Source organism: Chlorocebus sabaeus, chromosome 15 (assembly GCF_047675955.1).
Source record: "Chlorocebus sabaeus isolate Y175 chromosome 15, mChlSab1.0.hap1, whole genome shotgun sequence".
In the NCBI taxonomy this organism is placed as follows: domain Eukaryota; kingdom Metazoa; phylum Chordata; class Mammalia; order Primates; family Cercopithecidae; genus Chlorocebus; species Chlorocebus sabaeus.
In genome coordinates this window covers 52704902-52732599 of record NC_132918.1, presented here as the reverse complement: position 1 = coordinate 52732599, position 27698 = coordinate 52704902, and the positions used below count along the sequence as shown (strand labels likewise).

At 42.6% G+C, this 27698-nt stretch overlaps 1 protein-coding gene across 10 annotated transcripts in view; it reads right to left on the bottom strand.

The window, feature by feature from the left end:
- Nucleotides 1-20045, bottom strand: part of NME9 (NME/NM23 family member 9) — a 58587-nt gene extending 38542 nt beyond the window's left edge. For 2 of the 10 annotated variants that reach the window (XM_073023582.1, XM_073023581.1), the window contains exons 1-7: nucleotides 19881-20045; nucleotides 19413-19449; nucleotides 15001-15058; nucleotides 9272-9375; nucleotides 7957-8028; nucleotides 5360-5476; nucleotides 4161-4236 (exon numbers count right to left, since the gene is read on the bottom strand). In XM_073023582.1, coding sequence (XP_072879683.1) covers nucleotides 4161-4236; nucleotides 5360-5476; nucleotides 7957-8028; nucleotides 9272-9375; nucleotides 15001-15058; nucleotides 19413-19449; nucleotides 19881-19942 — 526 coding nt within the window. In that variant the 5' untranslated portion in view covers nucleotides 19943-20045. Of the gene's footprint in view, nucleotides 1-4160; nucleotides 4237-5359; nucleotides 5477-7956; nucleotides 8029-9271; nucleotides 9376-15000; nucleotides 15059-19412 lie in introns of all 10 variants that reach the window. The other 8 variants (XM_008008993.3, XM_008008995.3, XM_073023584.1 and 5 more) reach the window with 8 other exon arrangements.
- Between the last annotated feature and the right edge of the window lie 7653 nt (nucleotides 20046-27698).

Sequence of the window (27698 nt, the reverse complement as noted above, 5' to 3'; positions counted from 1 at the left end):
TTATATAATGATAAAGGGGTCAATTCATCAAGAGTAACAATTATAAATATCTACCCAACACCAGAACATCCAAGTATATAAAACAAACATTAACAGATCTAAAGGGAAAGATAGACTGCAATACAGTAATACAATACTGCAATACATAGGGACTTCAACACCCTACTTTTAGTAATGGACAGATCATTCAGACAGAAGACAAACGTCATAGTCAAACTGCACACTAGACCAAACAGACCTAACTGATATTTACAGAAGAGTTTACCCAAGTGCTACAGAAAAGACATTATTTTCATCAGCATGTGCAATATTCTCCAGAATAGAGCAAATTATAAGCCACAAAGCTAGTCACAACAAATTCAAAAAAGCAGAAATCGTATATATCTTTTCTGACCACAATAAAATAAAAGTAGAAATCAATAACGAGGAACCTCAGAAACTACACAAACACATGAAAATTAAACAACATAATCATGAACAACAAATGCATCAGAGAAAAAATTATAAAGGACAACTTTTAATTTCTTGAAACAAATGAAAATGGAAATACACATCCAAAATCTACGGGATACGGTAAAAAGAGTAATACAGTAAAGGGGAAGGTTGTAGCAATAAATGCTTATATCAAAAAACATAGGAAGATTTCAAATAACCTAATGATGCACCCAAATGCACTAAAAAAGCAGTAACAAACCAAACCCCCAATTAGTACTAGGAAGCAAACAATAAAGATCAGAGCAGAAATAAATGAAATTGAGCCTAAAAAATACAGAAGGTCAATGAAGCAAAAAGTTGATTTTTTTGATAAGATAAAATCAATGAACCTTTAGCTAGACTAAGAAAAAGAGATGACCCAAATAAATAAAATCAGAAAGAAAATGGAGACATAACAACTGGAAACTACAGAAATATAAAGAATCATTAGACACTGTTATGAACAACTACACACCAACAAATCTGAAAACCTAGAAGAAATAGATAAATTCCTGGATACATGCAATCTACCAAGATTGAACCATGAAGAAATAGAAAACCTCAACAAACCAGTAACAACAAGATCACAACTGTAATAAAAAGTCTTCTGCCAAAGAAAATCTCAGGACCTGATGGCTTCAATTCTAAATTCTACCAAAAATTTAAAGAATAACTGATACCAATTCTACTCAAACTCTTCAAAAAAATTTGAAGAGGAGGGAAAACTTCCAAACTCATTCTGTGAGGCCAGAATTGCCCTGATAGCAAAACCAGACAAGGACACAACAAAATGAGAAAACTAGGCCAATATCCTTGATGGATATAAATGCAAAAGTCCTAAACAAAATACTAACAAACCAACTTCAACAACACATCAAAAAGATCATTCACTATGTGGGATTCATCCCAGGGATGTAAAAAGGGTTCATCATATGTAAAGCAATATATGTGGTTCATCAAATCATTAACAGAACCAAGAACAAAAACCGTATAATAATTCCAATAGATGCTGAAAAACCATTCAATAAAATTTGAATTCCCTTTATGATAAAAAACCTTCAAAGCACTGGGAATAGAAGGAACATACCTCAAAACAATAAAATCCATGTATAACCCACAGCAAACATCATAGTGAATGGGGAAAATTTCAAAGCCTTCCCTCAAAGATCTCGAATAAGACAAGGATGGCTGCTTTTACCACATTAATTCAAAGACCCCACCAAAAAACTGTTAGAACTGATAAATGAAATCAGTAAAGTTGCAGGATACAAAAGCAACATACAAAAACCAGTAGCATATGTATATACCAACAGCAGACAATCTGAAAAAGAAACCAAGAAAGCAATCCCATTTACAATAGCTACAAAGAATATAAAATATGTAGAATTCGATTTAACCAAAGATGTGAAAGCTCTCTACAAGGAAAACTATGATACACTGATGAAAGAAATTGAAGAGGACACACACACACAAATGGAAAGATATTCCATGCCATGCTGATGGATTGGAAGAATTAATATTGTTAAAATATTAATAGTGCCCAAGGCAATTTACAGATTCAGTGCAATACCTATCGAAATACCAGTGACATTCTTCACAGAAATAGAAAATATAATCCTAATATGTATATGAAACCACAGAAGACCCCAAATAACCAAAACCATACTAAGCAAAAATAACAAACCTGGAGGAATCACACGACCTGACTTCAAATTATACTACAAAGCTATAGTGATCAAAACAGCAAAATACTAGCATAAAAACAGACACATAGAATAGCGAACCCAGATGTAAATCCACACATTTATAGCCAGCTCATTTTCAACAAAGGTGCCAAGAACATACAATGGTGAAAGGACATTCTCTACAATAAATGGTGGTGGTTAAACTGAATAACCATATGCAGAAGAATGAAACCACACCCCTATTTCTCACCATGTACAAACACAAAATCAAAATAGATGAAAGGCACAATTCTAAGACCTGATACTATGAAACTGTCAGAAGAACATTGGGGAAATGGTCCAGGATATTGGTCTGAGCAAAGGTTTTTTGTGTAAGACCTCAAAAGCATAGGCAACAAAAGCAAAAATAGATAAATGAGATCACATCAAGCAAAGAAGCTTCTGCAAAGCAAAGGAAACAATCAACAAAGTGAAGAGACAACCCACAGAGTGGGAGAAAATATTTGCAAACTATCCCTCCGACAAGGGATTAATAACCAGAATATATAAGGAGCTCAAACAACTCAAAAGCAAAAAGAAAGATAATCTGATTTTTAAATAGGCAAAAGATCTGAGTAGACATTTCTCCAAAACAAGACATAAAAATGGCCAATGGGTATATGAAAAAGGTGCTCAATATCAGTAATCATCGGGGAAATGCAAATCATAAAATCACAATAAGATTTCATCTCACCCCAGTTAGAATGGGGACTATTAAAAAAAAAAAAAAAAAAGGAGGCTGGGTGCAGTGGCTCACGTCAGTAATCCCAGCACTTTGGGAGGCCAAGGCAGGTGGATCACCTGATGTCAGGAGTTCGAAACCAGCCTGGCCAATGTGCTGAAACCCAGTCTCTACTAAAAATACAAAAATTAGCCAGGTGTAGTGGCGGGTGCCTGTAATCCTAGCTACTCAGGGAGGCTGAGGCACCAGAATCGCTTGAACCTGGGAGGCAGAGGTTGTAGTGAGCCAAGATCGTGCCACTGCACTCCAGCCTGGGCGACAGAGGGAGACTCCGTCTCAAAAAAACCAAAACACTAAAAAGAGAATAATGAGGCGAGGATGTAGAGAAGGGGGAATGTTCATATACTGCTGGTATGAATGTAAATTAGCACAGCCACTATGGAAAACAGTATGGAGGTTCCTGAAAAAACAAAAATAGAACTACCAGATGATCCAACAATCCCACTACTATGTATATATGCAAAAGAGAGGAAATCAATATATTGAAGAGATATCTGCACTCCCATGTTTATTGCAGCAATATTCACAATAGCCAAAATATGCAATCGACTTAAGTGCCCATCAATGGATGAATAAAGAAAATGTGGTGTATATACACAAGGGAATAATATTCATTAATTTAAATGATTAAAATCCTGTGATTTGTGGCAACATGGATAGAACTGGAGATCATTATGTTAAGTGAAATAAGCCCCCAAGCAAAGAACAACAAATAGCACATGTTCTTACTCATATGTGGGAACTTAAAAAAATGGATCTCGTGAAGGTAGAAAGTAGATTGGTGATTACCAGAGGCCAGGAAGTGGAGAGAGAGGGATGAAGAGAGGTTGATTAATAGGTACAATCTACAGATAGAAGAAATCAGACCTGGTATTCAAGAGATCAGTAGGGTGACTATAGTTAACATTAATCTATTGTACATGTCAAAATAGCTAGAAGAAAATAATTTGGATATCCATAGCATAAAGAAAAGATAAATATTTAAGGTGATGGATATCCCAATTACCCTGATTTAATTATATGTATGTATCAAATTATCTCATGTACTCTGAAAATACACACATCTATTATATACCAATTTTTATAAGAAAATTATGAACCATTAAAAAATCTTCTCAGAGTTCAGATTGCTCAATAAAGTGAATACTCATCTATTTTAAACACACATCAAATCTGAGTCTGCTTTGCCTTTTTCCCTTGCTCATTGGTTCTGCACTCACCCATGTCCTCATCTTCACCATTGTTCTTTCCATGGGAAACACATTCATCTTCATCAGAAAGAGCCTCATCTTTAATCTAGTATAAATTGGTCATTAAAAGAAAGTAGTTAGCTAATTAACATTACCTCTAACACATTCAAAAACCTGTAGAGACTAAAAAAAGCAAAGCTCCAAAACACAGAGGAAAAAAATGTCAGTTATCAGTCTTGGAAACTTTACAAGACCCTTTTTGGTGGCTGGGTGCTGGTGTGGGGCTGACAGAATTAGAATACAAGAAAAGCCAAGCTTATCTTAAGTTTTAGAGTCTACCTCTTTTCATACGCATTAAGTAGAGATAGTCGATAAGAAGACAAAGAATTGAAATGTAGGTAAATATTAAGAGATTGACTATGCAGTACAGAGAAGCAGTAAAGAGAGATAATATTCCCTTGGAGAAGGCACATGAAAATATTAGCATTTGCAGTTTTCTTTCGGGAGGGAAAATGGCCAGGTTTCTTGGGAAAAATATGATTTGATTCTAATCCATTCCATAAAAATGGAGCTTTGCTATTTGGAATTTAATAAGAAAACTTGAACAATGAACATGGAATGGTGTGGAGTCACATTTGCCAGATGCTCAAAGCACCAGGAAATACCTCTCTACCTATAGTATGTTGATTTTCAAAGGCAGCCAATTATTTGAAGAACTGGCAGTCGATGTTATCATGGAAATAATTTATCAAAATCACAAGCTATGCTGATTCTATTTCTCATGTTAATGACAGACCTTAATTTCTAAGTTAAAGAAATGAGCCCTCTGAGTTCACAAGTAAAACCTTCAGGAATATGAGCCAGTGGGTCACTAGGAGAGATTTCACCTCAAGGCTGAGAGGAGCCCAGGATAGCTGACTTCTCCTACGCATCACTCCATTCTGTAACTTGATTTTCATTTCTGAATTCATTGTTAAGAGTTGAAGTGGGAGATGAAAGGGAAATTGATAAAATAAAGTGCTCTGGATGAAAGAGATGGCTTTTATAAGAAGGTTTCAAAATGCACACATATCACCAGAGCACAGTGCTTGAGGAACAGACCCAGGTGAAACTTTTATGAAGCTGTCCACCAACGGCTCCAGGACAGTCGGGTAAGGGGGATGGGGACTGCTGATCTCGCCTGCTAGCGCACTTGTGAGTTAGCTCTTGTAGAAGTGACCTCCAGTTACCACTTTCCGTTCTCTGCCTTCAGCCAGCACTTTCTTTTCGGCCTCCAGCTGGTCTAGGATGGTTTTCTGCAGCAGTGGGGCATTTGCTCCTCTAACCACAGCCACCAGTTCTCCTCCCTAGAATATGTCACAAACAGCATGAAATACTCTTGGCAAATATTAATCTCTTTCAAGAGATGGCGAGAGTGTCTAGGAGTGTGTGTGCCCAAGATCAAGGTCCCTCAACCCCAGGGCAACTTCTGCTGCCCTCCTTTGGCAGGACACTCTCAGGTCTGCTTCTAGGATTTTTGTTTGTTTGTTTGTTTGAGATGGAGTCTCGCTCTGTTACCCAGACTGGGGTGCAGTGGCGTGATCTTGACTCACTGCAAGCTCCGCCTCCCAGGTTCACGCCATTCTCCTGCCTCAGCTTCCCAAATAGCTGGGACTACAGGTGCCCGCCACCATGCCCAGCTAATTTTTTTGTATTTTTAGTAGAGACGGGGTTTCACCGTATTAGCCAGGATGGTCTTGATCTCCTGACCTCGTGATGTGCCCATTTCGGCCTCCCAAAGTACTGGGATTACAGGCGTGAGCCACTGCGCCCAGCCAGTCTGCTCCTAGTTTTAAATGATTTCTCTTTTTCTGATCTCTACCTTCTAGGCCATGCCACTCCTTTCAAAGCTTCCTTCAGGGTAATCAGCAGTTCATTAAGGGAGGAACAGTACATAGTAAGTTATGAGTGACTAAGTGTGGCTTACACATGAGTTACTCATTCAACAAATATTATTGAGCACTTACTATACCAAGCACCAAGGCAGAAGCAAAGAATATAAACATTAAACATGAAAAAACATAGCTGCAGCCTTCATGAATGGGGACTAGAATGGGGAGAGGGATGACTGGGCATGCCGAAGAAACAATTACAATACTATAAAATAATTGCTGTAAGTAATACGGAAATTTATAAGGTGCTTGGAACTTAGGGCAAGAATTGCCAGCATCATCTGAGATGGTCACGGAAGGCTTCACAGTCGAGGCGGTATTTGGGATGAACCTGAGTTTCTGCTTTAACTCTTTCAAAAGTCTGTTTGTTTGTTTGTTTGTTTGATGGAGTTTCGCTCTTGTTGCCCAGACTGGAATTCAATGGCATGATCTCAGCTGACTGCAACCTCTGCCTCCTGGGTTCAAGTGATTCTCCTGCCTCAGCCTCCTAAGTAGCTGGGATTACAGGCACCCGCCACCAGGCCTGGCTAATTTTTGTATTTTTAGCAGAGACAGTGTTTCACCATGTTGGCCAGGCTGATCTCAAACTCCTGACCTCAGGTGATCTGCCTGCCTCGGCCTCCCAAAGTGCTGGGATTACAGGTGTGAGCCACCGCACCTGGCCAAAAGTCTCTACGTTTGTACTCACAAAGAAATGAATCTGGAGAGGGAGAAGTTCACATAGAGTGGGTCCTCCTTCCATTTCCATCCCATCCCTTAGTGGACCACCATGGGGTTGAAGATTGTGGCCCATGTTCCCATACAGCCAAGTAAGATTTATGCTTTAATTGCTATGGGCTCAGGCAATGAAGCCATTGTGGTCCCATTTCTGCAGCTGAGCTCTGATGTCAAGTGTGTCTGGGGCATGCTCATCTCCGAGCTCCTCCCTGCTTCTCCCTCTTTTCCTCCCAATCATGTTATCTCATGTAAGTTCAGTCTCCCTACTAAAATCCAAAGCTCAAATAATGTTTTATCGTAAGTTTCCAATTTGTAATACTTGCAGTGCTGAGGTCAGGAGGCTGAAGTTTTCAGAACTGAACAACCCTAGCCTGGTGTTCGGAGACCTGGTTGAGTAGATCCTGGTATTCCTGACTCTACAATGAGGGGGCTGGTCTGAGTGAGGAGGTATATTGATCCATTGCCATCAGAGTCTGGCAGGTGGCCTAAACCTGGGAAGCCAAGTGTGTAACAATGGGCCCTTAGGGGCATGGAGCTGGACCATGGATGTCACACCTAAGGACATCCAAATTATATTTTCAAAACACTGGGCCACTTGACTTTCCTCAATAGTCCGTCTCATTTCTAACTTTTTGTAAACATATCTTCACATTTTATGATTACATAAGGGTGAATGAAGAGCTTGTCTGCCCCATAAAGGAGTATCTATTTTTACTAAAAAGTCCCCTTTATGGAGCAAAGGATAGAAATCTTGAAACCCTGTGCTCTGAGAGTGAAGCCTCCAGTCTAGAGTATTCATGAGCCAAAAAGGAGCATGTACATTTGAGTGACTGGTACTCTCTCCCCGTGTACAGCAAGTCAGGAAGGCTGCCCCAGCACCGTGGCCACCAGGGTGCTGTGTCATCCACCTCCTTGGGCGCAGGGCCCTCAGGCCACCATCTAGTCAACAGCTTGTATCACCACTTCGACTTGGGGGTGGGGGTGTCTGTGTGTAGCCAACATCATAAAAAAAGACTGGGAGGCATCAGAGAAAACAGCATCACTTGTTTGAATCTGTGAGGCCTCTTGGTGGTTCCCATTAATTCTCCCAAAGATAATTAATGTCAGTGAAATGCTTCTATTTTGAACTCTAATGATGTGCAATTGTCAAATAGTTCTGGTTCTGAAAATGTACTTACTGCATAAAACAGAAAGGTTGGCTCGCACTTCCCTCGGTACTTTTCGAGGACATCAAGACGATCTGCCTCTGCCTAAAGAAAACCACTATCAGCAGCTACCCTGGGTGCAGGGGGTGCAGGGTCCGATTGATCGGTGGGAAACCACACAGGGAACTGAACACCCCCAGGACTGACTTCCCCAGGTGGAGCCCCGATTTGCTCTCATGCTGTTCCTGCTAATCAGAGCTGTCCTATAAAATTGCAGACATGTACTCTCTTGAAGAATCAAATGAGGAGGAAGCAAGAGTATCTCCTGCCCCACCCAGCTACTGTACCAGTCCAAGGGAGCGCTACTGGCTGATGTCCTTCTGCAGCCATGACTGACAACCGAGGTGAAGGTCCTCAGGCACTGACTTCATTGTCTGAGAAACCTGCTACACATGGGCATAAGAGATCCCCCACGCAAGCCCTTCCACAGCACACTCCCTATGGAAGCACCAAGACTGACTGCCAAAGGAAGAACTGCAAAGTCCTTGAAGTCCAACTTCTTGAGTGATTAGTGTAAGTTATATTTTCTCCTGTCTTCACTGCCTATGAACCTCAAACCCATGCAGCATATCAACAGTGTCTCTTGAATACTTCTCTAGAATTTATTCCCATTTCCATACATTCATCCAAATAAATATTTGCTGTAAGTTCCCCTTTATGGAGCAGAGGATGGAAATCTGAAAGTGACATTTCAGTCAACAGTGTTCACAAGCCAAGAAGGCGATGCGGCTGGGGTGGTGGCTCACACCTGTACTCCCAATACTTTGGGATGCTGTGGTGGGAGGATTGCTTGAGCCCGGGAGTTCTAGACCAGCCTGGGTGATATAGTGAGACCTTGCCTCTACAAAAAGTTAAAAAATTAGTGAAGCATGGTGGCATATGCCTATATAGTCCCAACTAGTTGGGAAGCTGAGGTGGGAGGATCATTTGAGGCTGGGAGGCAAAGGCTGCAGTGGGCCATGATCCCACCATGGCACTCCAGCCTGGGTGACAGGAGAAAGAAAAAAGAAGAGGGAGAATATGCATTTGAGTGATATATATTTCTTCTCTTCATATAGCACCAAGAACTGCTCAAGCCAAGAGTGATATAGGGAGGTGGGGTGGGGAATAGGAACCTTCATAGCTAGAGAAATTAGAAAGTATTGTGACAGTATCAACAAAAAGTCCACACTGATTCCTTTTTAATGATCTGAGAAAGGCCACTCTCACACTTCTCCTTCCTGACTCTTTTAAATTTTTAAATTCTTTTTACAATGTTGTATGACTGTTGGATGAGAGAGAATCTTACTAATGCAAAGTGCAGAAGGTCCAGGCCGACCTCGATCCTCATCTTCTGGAACAGGCTCACCACAGGTTTGCAGGGGCCACACCAGCCTTGATAGACATCAACAACTGTGTGGAACCAAGAAGCAGGAACATTCAGTAGACACCAGCGCCCACCACACCAGGCACAATTTATACCTGTACATTCTAACCCCCCTCAAATGGACATTCATTTGCAGGGACATCTAATGGTTAAAGGGATTTACTGTCTCATGAGATTATAAGCAAGTATGGAAACACAGCTAGCCCTCATTCTTATGAACTTGGTATACTGAATTCTAAATACAGTATAAGTATAGCAGAAAATAATTTTCTTAACATGGCTCCTTTATCTTAAGGGTTCTTCAGGCTACATTCAGGGTTAGGCCTAACACAGGGTGGCCCTCAATGATATTGGAATTACACTGAAACTGTCTATTCTAAAAAGGAGAGGTCACTCACTGTAGGTGACCCAGCAGCACACAATTGACTTTTATGTAATCCTTTGATAATAAACACAGGTTTGACCTTTTCTTCTGATGAATTAAAAGCCACTTTCTTTGGGTGGAGCAGAGTTTTATTTACTTTAGAAAAATCAACATTTTTCTCCCAGAAAGTGAGCCTGATAGAGAGCTAGAGAGAAACTTGGATACCTTTTTCTTCTTTAGTCCCAATCTATAGTACATGTCAGGGCTGGATGTAGGGGAACCCTCTCATCTGAGTGTTGTGAACCACATGATCTGCAGGAAGCTAAGCAAACCAAGCCAACTCCCGTGTACTGGATTTGTGCAGGACCTGCCCCACACGACCATGAAGTGGCAGCAAGGGCTAGATGGTGACATACCAGTGGCCATATTTTAGAGGAGGGATATCTGCCAAAAGGCTTCAACACTCCCAGAGTTCATGCCTGTTCCACACAGGTGAGCATTTCGGTTCAACCGCTAGAGTAGCATAGTCACAGGGAGATCGTGTCAAAATTGCTAATAATTGATTAACTCTGTCAATTTTAATAGCATGCAATTTGTGATTTTACTTATCACAGATTCACATTTCAAAATTTTCCCATCAAGTGAGAACTATTAATACAATATAAATTGTCATGACTAACGTTGGTATAGAGACTGGCACTGTACTAACACTGTTCTGTAGTAACCAGGGAAGGAAGGCTTCCCATGAAGAGGTGACTTGCACTGGGCATTGTAGAGAGCCCAGGTTTGGATGGGCAGAGAGGGAGACTGTGGTGCAAAGGATGGGCAGCCAGGCATAGGTGGCAGACTCAGGGACCCCTGGGCAGCCTGCTGGACCAGACCTGCCTGAGGTGGTGTGGTAGGAAGTGGTGGCAGGGATCACTGGAGGAATCTGGAATGTGGAGCTTGAGGAGCTCTATCCTGAATCAGTAGGCAACGAGGATTCACAGTAAGTATTAGAGAGAAGAGGGAGCTAATATCTTGGACTTGCCTGCATCCAGAATTATAAGAAATAAATTTCTGTTCTTTATATACTACATATCTGTAGTGTCCTGTTACAGTAGCATAAACAGACTAAGCTATTCTGCTTTAGCTGCAAGAGGGCAGGTGCACTTTGCTTTTCTCTAAAAAGCCCAGTGAGATGGATATCATTATTGCACTATCAAGATGAGGAAACTGAAGTTCAAAGAGGTGAAGTCATGGACCTAAGGTAAGAAAGCAAATTCTCAAGCAGTATAGCTTAGTCCATTTATGCTGCTGTAATGGGACACTACAGACTGGGCAGTTTATAATGAACAGAAACTTATTTCTCATAGTTCTGGAGGCTGGCAAGTCCAAGATCAAGGTGCCAGCAGGTTTGGTTGTCAGGTAAGGGCTGCATCCCTCTGGAGGAGAATTATACTGTATCCTCACATGACGGAAGTCAAGGGCAAGAGGAATAAACTCCCTCCATCAAGCCCTTTTATAAGGGCACTTAATGCCACTCATGAAGGGCACTACTCCCCTTTTAAAGGCCCCACCTCTTAAAACCATTACTTTTGATATTCAGTTTCAACACTGAATTTTGAAGGGGGACACATTTAAACCACAGTACAGCAGAATCAAGTTTTATTTTATTTTATTTTATTTTATTTTATTTTATTTTATTTTATTTTATTTTTGAGACGGAGTCTGGCTCTGTCGCCCAGGCTGGAGTGCAGTGGCCGGATCTCAGCTCACTGCAAGCTCTGCCTCCTGGGTTTACGCCATTCTCCTGCCTCAGCCTCCCGAGTAGCTGGGACTACATTAGCTGGGACTACAGGCGCCCGCCACCTCGCCTGCCTAGTTTTTTGTATTTTTTAGTAGAGACGGGGTTTCACCGTGTTAGCCAGGATGGTCTCGATCTCCTGACCTCGTGATCCTCCCGTCTCGGCCTCCCAAAGTGCTGGGATTACAGGCTTGAGCCACCGTGCCTGGCCAGAATCAAGTTTTAAATCCTGTGTTGCCTGATGCCATAGCCCATGCTCTTTCAACTGCTCCAGGGAAGAAGCAAGATGCATAAATTCCACAGTGTTCATTGGTTCAGCCAAGTAGCACAATTTTGCAGAATGTGAGAACCCAAGCTCGGTATAGCAGGAATGAGGAAGCCAGACACACGGGTGGCAGAGGGGATAGAATGAAAAGAATGTAGGCAGAATACTAGGGATGAAAATGAAGACGGTGTGAAAAGGACTTCACCTTTGAGCCTAGCAGAGAAAAAGAACTAGCGAGGGGTGGGGAGAGATTGTTGGAGGGGAAAGGAGAACAAACTCAACTCTAAACAGGCTGGGTTTTCAGTACCAACCAGAAAATCTAAGACAAGTGATCACAAAGGCAACCAGACATCCAAGCAGGAGAGTGGGATTTGGGTTCCACAGCATCCAGGTAGAGGATAAAGTTCTGGGCTTTCCTGAAGAAGAGTTTCACAATTGACAGATTTTAATTTATTTTTTTATTTCAGCCTACTACAGTTATGTGGGTGATGGCCAAAAAGGGCATTTGGGTCAAGCCAGGAAAATGTCCCTGAAGACTTAGAGGGCCCTGTACACAGGCCCACTGAAAAGGGCAGGTTTAAATCCCAAAGGAAAAAAGCTGGGGCTCAACTCTCTGTGCTGTATTTGTATTGACAGTGCACCTGCCATTGCTACTAGCTTCTCCCTCCCTCTTGGACGCCCTGGCTCTGTGAGGAGTGGCGGGCACAAAAGCACCTTCACAAAGTTATGGAGGAAGCGGGGATGGGGGGGAGGGGGGAGGAAGGAACAGAGAGGAAGTGTTTGATTTGACTCTGAGTGAGAGGAAGCAAAACAGAGAAGCCACATGGAAGGAATGGCAGAGACAAGAAAAAGGTGTGTCTGTGTGTGTGCGTGCATGTATGTGTGTGTATGTGTGTGTCTGTGCATGCATGTGTAGGTCTGAAGGGATTTTGGCATGTTGAAAGCAGGTGAAAATGAGCCAGCAGAAGGCAAGGTTTCCAAGATGCTGGGGGTTTACTTTGGAAGCAAATTTCTGCTGGCTGGAGAGAGAGAGAAAAACACATATCTATGTATTTATATGCTCCATATCTATATATTCCTCTAGACTGCCTGATGAGAAGGAGCAAAGAGGAGGTCCTGCTACCTTCAGTCAACAGAGGCCCTTGAACCATTTAGACCAGGCTTGGCAGAGGGTCAGTGCTCACTGGATGTTAGCTACTATCACATAGGGTGCTTAGCAAGGTGGTTGGCACACGATACATTCTCAAAAAATTAAGGAATGGTGGTTTTTTCACGGTTGTTAAAGAAATGGAAATAATGATTTGTTTCACCTGGAGTCATGTTCCAGTTGCCCAGACAAGTCACATGGACAAATGGTTAAGCCTTGGCACCATCAAAAAGACTTTATAATCCCTCAAACAGTAGAGTGTTTGAGGGATTATACTCATACCCACACAACTGGATCAGCATTTATCTAGTACCCAGTGAGCCTCAGTCCCAGGCACGTCTACTACAGATGTGAGATTAAAAAGCCAATGCTGGCCGGGCGTGGTGGCTCACACCTTAATCCCAGCACTTTGGGAGGCCGGGGTGGGCAGATCATTTGAGGTCAGGAGTTTGAGATCAGCCTGGCCAAGACGGTGAAACCCCGTCTCTACTGAAAGTATGAAAATTAGCTGGGTGTGATAGAATGTGCCTGTAATCCCATCTACTTGGGAGGCTGAGGCAGAAGAATCACTTGAACCCCAGAGACGGAGGTTGCAGTGAGCCAAGACTGCACCACTGCACTTCAGCCTGGGTGACTCAGTCTTAAAAAAAAGAAAGACAAAGCCAATGCCGTTGTGTTTAGAGTCTAGGAGAAAAGCCATGATGGTATTTCCCTACAGGGGCCACAGCAAGTGGGGTGTGTGCTGGAGGGATTGAGACAGAGGCTCACCCCAAGTGCCCTAGGAGCTCCCAGGAGGGACGTGACCACACAGAAGTTCCAGAAAGATTTCATACGAAGCTAATTTTGCACTGGGTCGGGGAATAAGAAAGATTTCTACAGTTGGTGATGGGCCATGATATCCCATCTGGCTTGAATGGGCTTAAATGCTGACGTCATTTGGTGGAGGGGGTGGTAATGGGCAAGGCTAAGATCAGATACAAGCACACTGAGCAGGTATATTCACAGAAAAATTGAGCAGGCACATAGAGAGTAACAGAGCACAGAGATATCTGCAGTGAATGAGAATGAGAAGTAAAGAGTGGGTGACAGCAGGTGGTAGGCAGCCTCTCAGATGTCTCTAATGATCCCCACCTCCTGGTCCTCATGTACTTGTGTAATCCCCTGCCCTGGAGTGTGGGCTGGACCTAGTGACCAGCTTCTAATGAGCAGAGTACGGCAAAAGCAATGGGATATCACTTTCAAGATTAGGCTAACAAAAGGCTGTGACTTCCAACTTGTTCCCTCTCTTAGAGCTCTGTCTTGGGGGAAGCAAGTTACCAGGTTGTGAGTAGCCTCATGGAGAAACCAATGGCAAGAAGTTAATGTCTCTGGCCAACAGCCAGTGAGGACTTGAATCCCTCCTACCAACAGCCTCATGAGTGAGCTTGGAAGTGGATCTTCTTAGGTCTGCCAGTAGCCACACAAAAGAGCTTGGAAGCAAATCTGCTCCTCGTTGAGCCTTGAGATCCCGTCTGACACCTTAACTACCATGGTGAGACACTCTGATCCAGAGCTAGCCAACTAAGCTGTACCTGAACTCCTGACCCACAGAAACTGGGATAATCAATGTTTGTTGTTTTAAACCACTAAGTTTCTGGGTAAATTGCTAGGCAGCAACAAATAACTGGTGCCAGGAGGATGGGGATGAGGAGGCCCATAGACAGTGGCCTGCTGTTTCCTAATGACTGCAGTCCCAGGTTCAAGTCCCAGTGATGCCTGGCTCGCCTTCCATCCTTTGAGTTCCAAGAGATCCCTGTATTCCCTCCAATGCATTCTCCTTTAGTGCCTGAGGTAATCAGAAGAGGTTTTCTGTTACTTTTAACACCAAACAACCCTGAGTACTGACTTATTTCCTGAACTGAATTTACTGATGTTCAAGCCACACACACACACACACACACACACACACACACACACCCCATCTGGTTTTTTATGAGGTTCAAGGTAATAGGAAAGTAGTGTTCATTGCAGCCCTTTTCTTCATGGTTCATCACACCATTTAATAATTTAGAAAAGAATGTATCTAAAAAGTTATTTTACTTTGAATTACCAGTTAGTCCTTTGGAACTGAGCATTTCCTCCCAAAGCTCTTGGGTGCTGATGTTGACCTAAAGCCAAAGAGGATCAAATGCTGTATTACTGAGGGCTCAGGCAGGGAAATAATTCAATCTATTTGCTCTAGATTTCTATCTTTCTATCTCTGAAATACTTACAAGTACAGTTCAAGTTATCCTCTCCCCCGTCTTCTTTTCTCCTTCCTTTTCTCCCTCCTTCCCTACCCAGAAAAAAACACTATCCTAAGAATAATGTGTACTAGTCTCTGGCATTTAAAAAATAATTTTACATGTTATTTGTCCAGGAACAATATATAAATTGTTTTTGTGTCCTTAAAATGTACATAAATGTATCAAACTGTAGGTCTCATTTTGAAATTTGTGTTTTCACTTAGTATCAGAATTAAGTTGAATTTATTGCCATTCACTCACATTTTTTTTCTTATCCACAGAGTTCTGGTTTTATAAATATGAAATACAAGGAAAAATACATATTATCCCTCTTCATTAACGTAAAAATTTCTTTTTTTTTTTTTTTTTTTTTTTTTTTGAGATGGAGTCTGGCTCTGTCACCCAGGCTGGAGTGCAGAGGCGCAATCTCAGCTCACTGCAACCTCTGCCTCCCAGGTTCAAGCGATTCTTATGCTTCAGCCTCCTGAGTAGCTGGGATTACAGGCACGTACCACCACACCTGGCCATTTTTGTATTTTTAGTTGAGACCGGGTTTGACCATGTCGTCCAGGCTGGTCTCGAACTCCTGACTTCAAGTGATCTGCCCACCTCAGCCTCCCAAAGTGCTGGGATTACAGGCGTGAGCCACAACGCCTGGCCAATAGTAAACATTTCTGTATAATGTTTTTTACTGTGAAATAATTTCAAACTTACAGAAAGTGTGCAAGTATAGTATAAAGATTTAGGGATTTTTTTTTTAGGTAGTTGGAAGTAAATTACAGCTTGTTATCTTATTACTCCTGAATATATTATTCCTATGTAACACAATACAATAATCAAAATTAGGGGAAAAAAACACTGACATATTGTGAACATTTAATCCTTAGATAGAGTACAACTTTTCCTATTTATCCCATAATGTCCTGGGTAGCAAAGGAGCTAATCAGAAACATGTGCTAGATTTATTTGTCAAGTCTCTTTAGTCTGGAATAGTTCTTTAGTCTTTCTCTTCTTTTCACAATGTTGACACTTTGGAAAATTACATGCCAGGTATTTTGTAGAGTGTCCCTCAGTTGGGGCATATGTGATGTTTCCTCCTGATTGGATTCAGGCTGTGCATGTTTGGACTGGTTGAAATTGGATGGACTGGTTGGAGTGCTGGAGAAGCTGAAGATCATTCCTCTCACTACTCCCTAGCAGGTGAGACACAGTTTCCATCTGCCTATTACTGATGTTCACTTTGATCACTGGATTAACATGGTCTGCCAGGCCTGTTGTCTGTAAAATTATTCCCTTTTTCTTTGTAATTAACATATTTTTGTGGTGAGCTACTTTGAAATGATATAAATTAAAAGACCACAAAAATTACTACTGGGTTTTTTTGTTTGTTTTTTGAGATGGAGTCTCGCTCTGTCGCCCAGGCTGGAGTGCAGTGGCATGATCATGGCTCACTGCAACCTCTGCCTCCTGGGTTCAAGCGATTCTCCTGCCTCAGCCTCCCAAGTAGCTAGGATTATAGGTGCCCGCTACCACACCCGGCTAATTTTTTGTATTTTTAGTAGAGACAGGGTTTCAACATGTTGGCCAGGCTGGTTGTGAACCCCTGACCTCAAGTGATCCACCTGCCTCGGCCTTCCAAAGTGCTGGGATTACAGGCATGAGCCATCACACCTGGCCTACTATTGTTCTTAATACAGGTATGCCAAGGTCTATGTCCCTTTAAAAAAGATAGGATGCATTATTGGCAATAAGGGCAAGAAACATGTAACACCTGCTAATCCTCTATTAAAAGCCCCTTTTTTGGCCAAACGTAGTGGCTCATGCCTGTAGTCCCAACACTTTGGGAGGCCAGGGCGGGCAGATCACTTGAGGCCAGAAGTTTGAGACCTGCCTGGCCAACAGGGTGAAACCCTGCCTCTACTAAAAAAAAAAAAATACAAAAGTTGGCCGGGCGTGGTGGCGCATACCTGTTTTCCCAGCTACTCAGGAGGCTGAGACATGAGAATTGGTGAACCTGGGAGGTGGAGGTTGAAGTGAGATGAGATCGTGCCACTGTATTCCAGCCTGGGCGACAGGACAGAATGAGACTGTCTCAAAAAAAAAAAAAAAAAAAAAAAAAGAAAGTCTCTCTTTTCAGGAAGCATACTCCTTACTTTTTTTGTTTCAATGAAAAGTAGAAGAAAAACCCAGAAGAGTCTTCTTGATGCCTTAAATGAAGTAAGAGAGCTGGACTGATATAACCTTGGGCCCACAACTATAGTCCTGAGGAAAGTGATAGAAGCGTTCAGAAGGACCCCCCACCCCTACCCAGAGGCTCAGACTTAAGTCACCAGCAACTCTTTGTGGCCCACCTCTGTCACAGAGTGAGTCCCACCAGCTCTGGGGCCAGGACTCTGGGCAGTTGAAGAATCTCAGCCCTGGGAGCCAGGCAAGAGCAGAACGGTGTGGGAACTATCCGGACTTCACTAAGCCTTGCATTTGGTAGGGAATGAATAGGGAATGTGCGGCACCTTTTACCCAGACTATCCCTTGATGTCGTGTGATTTCTGTCTGTCTCAGTTATAAACGGAACCCCGAATAACCTTGCTGAGAGAGAGGACAAGTTTCCTGGGTTGGCCAACTTTAGGCACTGCTTTCGAGGGGTTTACCTTATAGAGAGGTGACCTTTACACAGATGCCTCAGTGTAAGAGGGGATGGAGGCCACTCGCTCTCCTCCCTCAGCAGGAGGGAGCACTTACTTTGAGTACTGCATTGTACTCAGAGCTCTGAGTAATACACATGAAAAAATAACAACATTGCTAACAAAAGTTATTACCGCCATAGGAGATCTAGGGCATCAACACATGAAATGACCATAATATGGGGCAATAACATTAGAGACACCACAGACCGCATCAGACCAGCCAGGAAGTGTCTAAAGGAGTCTCATCACAGCTCTGCAGGCGTTAAAGGACAGGTATTATCCCTCCTGTCTACGTAAAAGATACGGAGGCCAGAGGGTTGAGGAAATGAGTCACACAGCAATGAATGGTAGGACCAGTTGCTCAGAATTTACTTCAACCAGAACATTCATATATGAAGTGCTTTCTGACTCTAGAATCCTAGAATATCAAGGCTGGAAGAAGGCCCTTAGGGATAATTCACACAACATCCTCATTCCATAGATGGGCAAGCTATAGCCCAGAGAGGGTATGTGATGTAGTCAGACACAATTGGCTATAGAGGACACAAGAACTACATCAGGTCTTCTGACTTCCAGTCTAAAAATCCCACCCCACCCCCCACGCCTCCCACCCCCAGCATGGGGTACCCTTAGAATGATGCTGCTTTCCCCTTTCCTCTTTTTTAAACCACTAGACTTTTGAAATCCACATGCAAACTGTCCTACCGAGGACAATAAGAGAGAAAGCAGATGTCTCAAAATCGCTAAAGCTCTATTATCTAGGAGGCGCTGTAGCCTTAGTATGCATCTTACTGGGACCAGCTGATGATGAGACATTTTAAAGTTTGTTTTAAAGTGTTCCCATGTTGCAGATCATCCAGATGATCTCCTTATGACAAAGCACTCCCTCTCAATTCCAGGGTCTATTCCTGCATGTTTTTACCATCACTTCACAATCAACCACTGTTTATTGTCCAGAACCAAGAAAAAGAGCAGTTGCTGGCTTCTGAATTCACTTGTCCCCCATGCAAATGAAGTAAGGTACTCTATATAACAAATGCCCAGCACATAATATATCTCAAAACATATCTGTTAATAAGTGAAATTTGATGAGAACAGTGGTGGGAAAACTGGGTCTCCACAGAGCACACAGTTACAGACTCATGCCCAAAGTCAAAAGAACCTATACTGTATTCTCTGTGCAAGCTGCAGTTACATTTCAACAACAGTAACAAAATAACGGTCACATCGAGTTACGTTGACTCATATTTTCTTGGTTTGTAGTTTTATTTAATGCATGTTTAGGTTTTATGGTTGTATACGCACTATAAATATAAACAGCTTCTACTCAGTTTTGTTTGCATTAATTTTGTTTGCATAAAATTTGTCATCACTGGGGTTCCAAGACAAGTTTTGGCCCTTTAAGACGGAAGGGTACATCACTCAAGTTTGGGAACACTGTCACATACTGCTAGCAAACAAAATGTCACTTTTATACTACAACCCCGCTCCAATCACCCTCCTCTTCCCCGAGCCCAACCCAGAGCTGGAAGCTAGCGCCCCTTGAGGCTTACCTGCAGGGCAATTTCCTTCTTCCTGCTGCCCATGGCTCTGCAAAGAAGACGAAGCCCTGTTACCGCGGCCGTGGGCCGTTCCCCCGCAGCCTCGCGACAAACCGCTGCGTGGATCGGCAAGCCCAGAGCCTCCTTCAGATAAGCCCCCCTCCTATGGCCCCCGGCCCCTTTTTAAGATGCTTCTAACTGGCGGCAAATCAACACACTGACACAAAGTGAACACCCCACGAGGAAGCGGGCTCGTGGCTCGCCGGGCGGTTTTCTGGGGATCTGCAAAGCCCCCTCCCCACCCCGGAGCCGGCCAGGGGGCTCCCGCAGAGGCCGGAGTCAGTGCGCGGGGCGCAGTGCAGCCTGCCGGGCACAGGGTCTCCAGTCGAGGAATTCGAACCAAAAACCGACATGGGACCCTGTCATCCCTGCTGTTCTTATGGATTACTGGGAAACTGAGCCACTGCGAACGACAGGTACACGATCTTCGACGCGCCCGGAGTCACCAACCGAGTCTGCATCGACCTAGCCGCGGTCGTCATGGCAACCTGGCCCCCCTGCCAGGCCTGCCAGGAAAGCCGGCGGACACGTAAGCCACGCCCACTCTGGGCCCAACGCAGTCTCTTCGCGGAGACTCTGAACCCAGCCAGCGAGAGGCAGGAGGGAGTCCCGCCCCTTGCCCTCCATATCGGACTATGGGAACCCACTCATTGGCTGCAGCGTTTGTCAGCGTCTGGAGGCTTTGAACCCACCAGGCAAAGACCCAGTGCATCTGTGCGTTGCACAGTCGCATCTGTGAATCCCTGCGTCCCTCCTGCCCCGCCTGCCAAGACTGCTATGCAGCTTTTCTACCGTCACATACCGGTAAAATGTGTGCAAGGTAGGGGGCGTCTCCAGATTTTAAGGGGTCTACAAGCGTTCTCTTTAAGACAAAGAATATGAAATTACAAATTCAAAATTAGATATGAAAGTCAACTGAGACACATACAAAACAGTTACAAACATTGTAGATATTAATCCAACTCTATCAATAACCACTTTAAATGTGAATAACCTGATTACACCAATTAAAAGAGAGATTGTCAGAGTGGATTTCAAAAACAAACAAAGCCCAGTTGTGTGTTATCCACAAGAAAATACATTAAAAGCAAAAAAATAGAGATAGCTATACCAGGCTGACACTAACTAAAAAAATAGCTGAAGTAGCTACGTTAATTTCAAGAAAAGCAGACTTCAGAACAAGGAAATTTATCAAGTATAAACAGGGACATTACATAAAGGTAAAGGGATCAATTATTTGGGAAGACATAACAATACTTAACATGTATGTACTTAAAAACAGAGCACCGAAATATGTGAGGCAAAAAAAGATAAAACTGCAAAGAAAAATAGGTAAACTCACTATTATAATAGAATATTTTAATACCATTTAAAAAATACCATTAAAATATTTTAATACCATTTTAATACATCCAGCAGGCAGCAAATGAGCAAGGATATAGTTGAACTGAAAAAATCAATCAAATTGATCTAATTGACATTTATACAATACTTAATTCAACAACAGCGGAATATAGATTCTTTCTCAAGCTCACATGGAACATTCACTGAGATAGACCACAACTAGGCCATAAAACATAGCTTAACAAATTTAAAAGGATAGAACAAAGTATGTTCTCTGACTACAATGGAATTAAACTAGGAATCAATCACAGCTAATGAAAGAAATCTCGAAGATTTAAATAGATGAAGAAATATTCCATGTTCATGGATAGGAAGAATTCATATTGTTAAGATATGAATTCTTCCCAAGTGAAGCATACACCAAATGATTTCCATCCAGGGAGTGCTGATACCCTGCTTGGCCATAAGGTACCCAGCAACCCTCTGTGAAGTACAGGGCGATGGATATACTGAAGACTGAACATCTTCCTACCTGTCATCCTGCCTTCTCCCACTTCAGCTCTGAATCCACCTACTCTTTTCTTGCATTCAGTCCCATGGCAATATTCAGTTCCATGATAATATTGCTCAGAGCCACAGTCACTCCTTAAGACACTGCATTGCAAACTGAGTTGACTAGATGCAAATTGTGTTCATTGCCACAAGGTGGTGGTTGCTCAAGCTCTTGAATGTGTGGAATCTCCCTTAGAATTTAGTTTCCAAAATAAAATTCAAATCAGATGCTAAACTCCCCCTGCCAGTGCACGGAAAGATAGTGACATTTATTCTTTCTGAAAGGGTTAAATTTCTTACCATGTGGTCTCTATTACAAAATGTACCCACATCTTTGCTAGGCTAGACCTCAGAAACAAATTTAGGTAAACCACATGTCCCCAGTGTGCCGGGACACCCCCACTTTTCACCTGTTGACCCCTGCAATTATTAATAGCAACCCCTCTCACTTCCTTTTTTTTTTTTTTTTTTTTTTTTTTTTTTTGAGACGGAGTCTTGCTCTGTAGCCCGGGCTGGACTGCAGTGGCCAGATCTCAGCTCACTGCAAGCTCCGCCTCCCGGGTTTACGCCATTCTCCTGCCTCAGCCTCCGGAGTAGCTGGGACTACAGGCGCCCGCCACCTCGCCCGGCTAGTTTTTTTTTTTGTATTTTTAGTAGAGACGGGGTTTCACCGTGTTAGCCAGGATGGTCTCGATCTCCTGACCTCGTGATCCGCCCGTCTCGGCCTCCCAAAGTGCTGGGATTACAGGCTTGAGCCACCGCGCCCGGCCCCCTCTCACTTTCAAAAGTGTACAGTTTGGGTTGGGTGCAGTAGCTCACGCCTGTAACCCCAGCACTCTGGGAGGCCGAGGCAGGTGTATCACTTGAGGTCAGGAGTTCGAGACCAGCCTGGCCAACATGGTGAAACCCTGTCTCTAAAAAAAATATCAAATAGCCGGGCATGGTGTTGCATGCCTATAATCCCAGCTACTTGGGAAGCTGAGGCAGGAGAATCGCTTGAACCCAGAACACGGAGGTTGCAGTGAGCCAAGATTGTGCCACTGCACTCCAGCCTGGGCGACAGAACAAGACTCCGTCTCAAAGAAAAAAAAATGTACAATTTGGACAACATGGAACCTCATCAGTTTTTTCCCAGATGAATCACCTTGGGTCACTCCTGCTTTTTAATAAAACTTCCATCTTTTACATGTTTTGTGACATAGGTCAATGGTTTTTTTTGTTTTGTTTTATTTTTTTTTCTGTTTTATTTGTTGTTGTTGTTTTTTGAGACAGAGTCTCGCTCTGTCGCCTAGGCTGGAGTGTGGTGGCATGATGGCTCGGCTCACTGCAACCTCTGCCTCCCGAGTTCAAGCAATTCTCCTGCCCCAGCCTCCCGAGTAGCTGGGACTACAGGCATGTGCCACTATGCATAGATAATTTTTGTATTTTTAGTAGAGACGAGGTTTCACCATGTTGGTTGGCCAGAATGGTCTCCATCTCTTGACCTCGTGATCCACCTGCCTCGGCCTCCCAAAGTGCTGGGATTACAGGCATGAGCCACCGCTCCCAGCTGGGTCAATGTTTTTATTTATTATCCCAAAGTCAGATTTTTTTCCAAATGTATCTATTTTTAATCAGCCCTTCCCTCAGTGATGTACTTTTTTGTTTTATTTTAATGCAAAACCTGCTAACTTTAAGGGCTACTGAGATGTTTTAGAGTTCGAAAGATTAAAAACCAAACTCTTCCTCTAGCAACTCATGTTTATTGCCACAAGGTGGTGGTTTACTCAAAGGAAACCCTTCTGAGACCCAGATTGGACACTAGGAGCATTTTCTTTATCAAAATACTTCAGAACTGATGTGACTCTGTAAAACAAGAATGACCCTTCTCACTTTAAGAGGAAATCATAGACCAAAGCAGGCTGTATTTCCTCAGATACCTTCCCGTTTTTCATCGTAGAAGATAAGAATGTATATACACATCTTCGTCTAACCTGACTCCTCTCTCCTTCCGGGTGTAATGTCTTCTTTTTTCCACAAGTAACAGCAGGTCCCTCCTGTACCTTGCCCTGAGGAAGGCAGCCGGGAGTGGTAGAACTGGGAGCTTTAGGGTCAGACAGATGTGGGCTGGATCACAGGTACACCTACTACCTGTCTAAGCTTGGGTGAAGCTACTTCAGTTTATTCAGTCAGTCTTAGTTTCCTCATCTTTAATTTTTTTTTTTTTTTTTTAAGAAATGGGGTCTTGTTATGTTGCCAGGTGCCTGGAACTCCTGTGTTCAAGCAGTCCTCCCACTTCAGCCTCCCAAGCAGCTGGGACTACAGGTGCCCACCACCATGCCCAGCTTGTTTCCTCATCTTTAAATAGGGAAATAAGACCTACCTTTCAGGAATGTTGTGGAGAGAGGTAATGTGTTTCAAAATTTCTTGACATTAAAACCAGTATTATTGTTGCTCTTGTAAAGGTATCATGCACCCTTTCCACAGTATAGAAACGTGTTGGGTAGCAGCTTCCCAGTCAAGGATCACAAGCCATAAGTCCCCAGGAGGTTCATCCAAGTTGTTGTGTGGATCAATATTTTAATTCCTTTTTATTACTTTGTATTCCATGGTCTCAGTAGATCACCGTTTGTTTCAAATTAATATTTGAGTGGGATATGAGGTTTTTTATTTCCCCATACAGATTTCTGGTTGTGTAAGCACCATTTGTTGAGAAGACTTTCCTTTTCTTCACTGGATTGATTTGATGTCTCTGTCAAAAACCAATTGGTCATATAAATGTGAGTTTCCTTCAGGATTCTGTAGTCCATTCCGCTGATCTAGTTGACCATCCTTATACCAGTACTTAATTACTAGTTGTATAGTAAATCTTAAAATCAGGTAATCTAAGTCATCCAGCCTTGCTTTTCTTTTTCAAAATTTATTTGTCTATTTTAAGTTATTTATAAGTCTATTTTAAGTTATTTTAAGTTGTTTACTCTCATACAAATCCTAGAGTCAATCTGTTAATATGTCTTTAAAAATCCTCTTGGAAATTTGATTAAATTGCATTAAACCTAAAGACTGACTTAGGAAGAACTGACATCTTAATAATGTGTAGTCTTCCAGTCCATAAACAGGATGTGTGTTCCATTTATTCTTTAACTTCAGCAATGTTTTATAGTTGTTGAATCAATCTTGCAAGTCATTTGTATTTATTAATGCTATTATTAATGAAATTGACTTTCAAAATTTATTACCAATTTTGTGCTGCCAGTACATAGAAATACACCTGATTTTTTTATATTGACTTTGTATTCTGAGATCTTGCTAAACTCACTTAATAGTGCTAGTAGTTTCTTTGTTGATTGTGAAGGTAACTGTGAAAACACAAGATAGTGAGCCATAAAATGGAAGCAGCCACTCTGAGCCTACCAACCTGCTTTGGACTGTGTTGCAGTTTCTTCATGTCATAGTAGTCACTGAAGGTTACAATCAAACTGCTCATCTGCAGTTTGAGTCCCTGTGGGGAAGGTTGTCCCTGCTACTTCCTAGTGAATCTTTTATAATGAACCTCAGGTTTCCGTCATGACCTGAACGAATGAGCCCTATGCTGCCCACCATTCATGCTTAGTGAGAAGTCAGAGGAGATGACAAGGAGACTTCTACATGTTGTAAAGGAATCTGACCATAGGTCCCTCCTGTTGACAGATGTTTCTCCATGGGTCTCTCATGTTTCTGCATATTTTTCAAGCAGAGGCACTGACTGCTTTATTCCCAGCTACCCTTTCGGGACTGTTTATGTAGTGAACAACCTTGAAAGATAGAGGTCGTACCTCCTTCTAAAGCAAAGGAAAGGTTTGTTTACAGCCTTGGGAGTTAGAGGTAGTGTCTCCTTCTGTAGAAAGCAGACTTAACTCCTCAGTGTAAAAGCTTTGGTTTCTTGAAGCTAGGATTCTTCTCCTGTAACACAACCTGCTGCATGTGCAGGTGTCACCTGGCCCTCTCTGCATTGTCCTATGGGAATCAGTTCAGGAAACCTATGCAAAAATGCTAATACTTTGGTTCTTGCTGTTGCTTTGAATAATAAACTGTCCTTCATCTCTGACCCAGGAGCGACTTATATATTCTTTCACCATCACAATTATGAAAGAATAATTTGTAAGCTTGCAAGGAGGGTAAAATCTCAGATGATTTACAGTTCTTGACACCTCCCTAGAGGTAACAAACTTTGCCCTTGATTGTTGAGGCTCCTAGAAAGCATGCTCTTCCAACCGCCCATTAGAACTCCTTGCCCATACACCTGAAACTTTCGAGGCAGAGCTAGATTTCAGTCAAGCTACAAAGACCTCATTATCAAGGACCGCACTTCTCCAGTGTTTCACTCGAAGTTTCCTGAATGGCTGCCCTGGAGATTTGAGGGCTTAATGCTAAAAGGCCTTAAGCATTTGGAGATCTCTAAACATCACTAATATTTAACTCAAAGATTTGTGTGCATTTTGGAATACAACATACCCCATCCATATTTGTTTTAATGTAAAAATAACACTTTAAAATTCTAGCCATCAGGGATTTTAAAAGTGTTTTCTAACTGTCTTGTTTGTTAAGACAGTTGACATGATGCTACTGGATGATGCTACTAGATTTCAAAAAATTGGGCTACATTAAAACAAGCAAGCCCTGCATTTCAAATTCGGCATCCAGGCAATTTTTCTTTCTTTGACTTGGTATTACAATATTTCAAGTACTAAAACTCATGAAAACATGTGACCACAAATGAAGATCATTTTTCCATTGTTTTACAAACTGGGGCTTGGTTACTGAGAGGAGACGCTCAGGAAGCTGGCCCCAGGCTGTGAGTGGCAGAATGTCATTGTTGAGAGGTCACATTGTTCCTGTGGCAGGGAATGACTCTTACCTAAACTGCTGCTTTTGTTTTTTTTAGGTCTCACTCTGTCACCCAGGCTGGGGTGTGGTGGCCCAATCATCATTGCTCACTGCAGCCTCAAACTCCAGGACTCAAGCAATCCTTTCACCTCAGCCTCCCAAGTAGGGAAGCTACAGGCACATGACACCATTCCCAGCTAATTTTTAAATTTTTTGTAGAGACAGGGTCTTGCTGTGTTGTCCAGGCTAGTCTCAAACTCCTGGGCTCAAGCAGTCCTCCCACCTTGGCCTCCCAAAGTGCTGAAACGGCTCCATTGTCTGGGGATTTACCTGTGGTACTTTGTCTCACACCGAGAAAGAATTCAGGACACCGACACTCACGAGGAGTGGGTTTAGGAGTGGAAAGTTTAACAGACAAAGAAGAAGAGAAAGAGAACTTCCTCATACTGAGAAAGCAGGTCGCCCAAGAGGGGGTCTTTGGTTTGGGGTGGAATGCGATCAATTTTGTAAAGAGGCTTGAGGAGGCAGTGATTGATTTACATAGGGCCTAGGGGATTGGTTTGACCAGGTGTGCCATTTTACAGAGCCCACGAAAAGACTGGCACTTCCGCCACAGTCTTTTATTATGCAAATGCAACTTCTACCTGGCGGTCACCATGACACCAGCACACTTGGTTTTACCTGGATGGTGCCATGACACCCACATAAATGGTGACAAGGAAAAGGGAGTGGGAACCGCAATATTGGGGGGACCTGGCTCTTAGCCACCTGCATTTACATATGAATATCTATGCTTGCAGCCTGACCTTCCAGGCTGTTTTTTGTTAGACATGGTTTGGGGGCTGCTTTTTATTAAAGGAAAATTCCACCAAGCCTTTCTAGCTGCCTAAAAATAATTTCTTAATAACTCCTATATTACTGGGATTATAGGTGTGAGCCACGATGCCTCGCCCAAGGTCAGCTTTTTATCAGCTTACGGGAAATGTTATTAAAGGCTTTTCTTTTTCAATGAAGAAAGATGTCTAATGCTTTAAAAATGATTTTTTACCCTCCACACTGTCATTTTTATCAAATGTAAGTTTTTTCTTTTTTTTTTTTTGAGACAGTCTTGCTCTGTGGCCCAGGCAGTGGTGCGATCTTGGCTCACTGCAACCTCCACTCCCCAGAGATTCTCCTGCCTCGCCTCCCAAGTAGCTGGGACTACAGGTGTATGCCACAATGCCCGGCTAATTTTTGTATATATTTTTTAAGTACAGATGGCATTTCACTATGTTGGCCAGGCTGGTCTTGAACTCTTGACCTCAAGTGATCCACCTGCCTTGACCTCCCACAGTGCTGGGATTACAGGCATGAGCCACCATGCCCAGCCTGAAAATGTAAGATTTTGAGTAAATGTAAGTTACTCAAAAGACCCATAGTCCTTTTCACCCAGCTCCCCAAAAATTGGGGAATTGACCAGAATAAATAGTTTCGTTATTTTATTTCAGATGACCATAG